This window comes from Gaeumannomyces tritici (assembly GCF_000145635.1).
Source record: "Gaeumannomyces tritici R3-111a-1 unplaced genomic scaffold supercont2.6, whole genome shotgun sequence".
In the NCBI taxonomy this organism is placed as follows: Eukaryota; Fungi; Ascomycota; class Sordariomycetes; order Magnaporthales; family Magnaporthaceae; genus Gaeumannomyces; species Gaeumannomyces tritici.
Window position 1 is genome coordinate 1,197,712 of NW_008804550.1, and position 2,697 is coordinate 1,200,408.

The 2,697-nt window shown below is 61.8% G+C and overlaps 1 protein-coding gene across 1 annotated transcript; it reads left to right on the forward strand.

The window, feature by feature from the left end:
* Nucleotides 1-327: 327 nt before the first annotated feature.
* On the forward strand, nucleotides 328-2,249 carry GGTG_10788 (nonspecific lipid-transfer protein). Its single transcript, XM_009228664.1, has 3 exons — nucleotides 328-655; nucleotides 739-832; nucleotides 917-2,249. Exons 1-3 carry the CDS (start codon nucleotides 621-623, stop codon nucleotides 2,186-2,188), a joined length of 1,401 nt encoding a protein of 466 aa, XP_009226928.1. The 5' UTR covers nucleotides 328-620; the 3' UTR covers nucleotides 2,189-2,249.
* The last annotated feature ends 448 nt before the right edge of the window (nucleotides 2,250-2,697 follow it).

Sequence of the window (2,697 nt, forward strand, 5' to 3'; positions counted from 1 at the left end):
ATTAACTCAACCATGATTGACTCGCCATTTATAAATAACCTGTCCGGCTCTAGCTGCTCAGTGGGATACTGGGGAGAGGTGGAGCCGCCGCATTTACCTCGGACCATAATGCGCCTTTTCCGAGAAAATAAACCGTCTAGGCTTTTGCGGCCTTTTCAAAGTGGCGAGATGCGAAAGATCTTGCTTGATACCGGTACGCACGCACCTGTCGACGTATCGATATGGAAAACAAGTCCTAGAGCCGGTTAGAAGTAGATGGGGCTGAAAGACCAGTGCCTCGGCATCTTTGCTAGCGCCAACGGGTTCCCCGCACCGACCCCAGGTTTGGGGAAAGGCGGGGAAGCAGTCAGCCCTCTGTCCGACATCTCCGCATGCGGGCGAGCTCGTTTCTGGATTGGGATGGGTGATGGACGCTCGGCCTTTTCAGGCAGTTTATAGATAACGTCGGGTTCGCTTCCACGGGTTTTTGTCCCTTTTTCTCTCCCGAGAACTCTCCCGAGAACAACGTCCACGAAAGCCAACATCGACCGCGTCGCGTCAATCACGGTACCTGCACAGAGAACAATCAGCATTAGACATTTTCTTGATCAGCGTGGCCTACAGAAGGCAACGACGCAATCATGGCGCCCAAGGAAAAGCAGCCGGTCTACGTTCTGTAGGTGACGAGTAGTTCCCCCAATCGAGACGGTCTACAGCGACATGGGCGAGCAGAACACTAACACAAAGCGCCCCTCTCAGCGGCGTGGGCATGACCAAGTTCATAAAGCCCCGCGGCAAGGTAGACTACACGGAGCTCGGGTTCGAGGCCGGCGTCAAGGCCATGCTGGATGCTGTCAGTCGGCACCCACTTTACCCCATCGCAAAACCTCCTCCTGTCGGGCACTGACTTTTTTTTTTTTCCACTTCGCGTCATCAGCACATCACCTACGACGACGTCGACCAGGGCATCGCGTGCTACTGCTACGGCGACTCGACGTGCGGGCAGCGCGTCTTCTACCAGTTCGGCATGACGCAGATCCCCATCGTCAACGTCAACAACAACTGCTCGACGGGCTCGACGGGGCTGGCCATGGCGCGGCAGCTGCTGGCGTGCGGGGCGGCCGACTGCATCCTGGTGGTCGGGTTCGAGAAGATGATGCCGGGCAGCCTGCAGAGCTTCTTCAAGGACCGCGAGAGCCCGACGGGCACGTCGGGGCTCATGATGGCGCAGACGCGCGGCTACGACGCCAAGGCGCCCGGGGCGGCGCAGATGTTCGGCAACGCCGGGCGCGAGTACATGGAGAAGTACGGGGCCACGCTCGACGACTTTGCCGAGATCGCGCGCGTCAACCACGAGCACTCGCAGCGCAACCCCTACTCGCAGTTCAAGGACGTCTACACGCTCGAGCAGATCGCAAAGTCGCCCATGGTGTTCGAGCCGCTGACCAAGCTGCAGTGCTGCCCGACGTCGGACGGCGGCGCGGCGGCGGTGCTGGTGAGCAAGGCCTTCCTGGACGCGCGACCGCAGCTGCGGGCCAACGCCGTCGAGATCGCGGGTCAGCGGCTGGCGACGGACGCGCCGTCGCTCTTCAACAGGTCGTCCATCGACCTCATGGGCTACGAGGCGTCCGAGGCGGCGGCGCGGTCGGCGCTGGCCGAGGCGGGCGTCAGGGCGATCGACTGCCAGGTGTGCGAGCTGCACGACTGCTTCTCGGCCAACGAGATGATCACGCTCGACGCCCTGGGGCTGACGGCGGGCAGGGGCAAGGCGCACGAGCTGGTGCGGAGCGGCGGCATCACGTACCCGGGCGGGCCGGGCCGCACCGTGGTCAACCCGTCGGGCGGGCTCATATCCAAGGGCCACCCGCTCGGGGCGACGGGCATCGCGCAGTGTGCCGAGCTGGTTTGGCACCTGCGCGGCTGGGCCACCAACCGCGCGGTGCGGGGGGCGCCGACGCGGCACGCGCTGCAGCACAACCTGGGGCTGGGCGGGGCGGCCGTCGTGACCGTGTACCGGCGGGCTGACGGGCAGGAGGCGCCGAGCGGGCTGAGCGACGCCGACGTGGGTGCGACCAACGGGCTGGGCTACAACCCGGCCGTCGAGGCGCGCGGCTTCACGACCGAGCAGGCGGCGTCGGTGCGGAGCAGGGACCGGAGCAGCGACTGGGCGCTGCAGGACACGCTGAAGAAGGTCGAGGCTAAGTTCTAGGGAGGTAGTACTGTGTAGTTGCTAGTAGACGCCATCCATGTGAATGAACATCCATGTGAACAAAATGTTTCGATTTCAAGCCGCCAAGGCAGGGGCTTTCCAGGGTCGTTGCCGGCCCGCCTGGGCCCCGCCTTGTGGATGACGCCCGTTTTCCGCCTTGTGCAACATGTGCTTTTGTTCCTGCAACGGCAGAAGGCAACAGTGGAAGCCCCGCCCCGTAGAGGAAAATACCCGCTCTTGCCAGCGCATCGCAGCATGGGGTCGCAGCTTCCATGTTCCATGAGAATTCGATCGCGGACGATCACACACATACAAGCCTGATCCCGGCGCGCGTCGCAAAACAACACCTGCTAATTCATGCGATCTCTTGATTTTTTCTTTTTCTTCTCCTTCCTTCCTTTTTCCAATCTGCAAGCCAATTTCTTGCCAATGGTTGCGTAGTGTCGGTCCCACCTTCTCAAACGCCGAACCGAGCACCGGCCTTTCCTCTTTTTGTCTTCTTTCGGGGA

Excerpts from the sequence above, each read along its gene's own strand:
- GGTG_10788 (XM_009228664.1), top strand. The coding sequence starts at position 621 with ATGGCGCCCAAGGAAAAGCAGCCGGTCTACGTTCT. Across the intron at positions 656-738 it reads AAGCAGCCGGTCTACGTTCT|CGGCGTGGGCATGACCAAGT; the intron begins GTAGGTGACGAG and ends CGCCCCTCTCAG. Across the intron at positions 833-916 it reads TCAAGGCCATGCTGGATGCT|CACATCACCTACGACGACGT; the intron begins GTCAGTCGGCAC and ends TCGCGTCATCAG.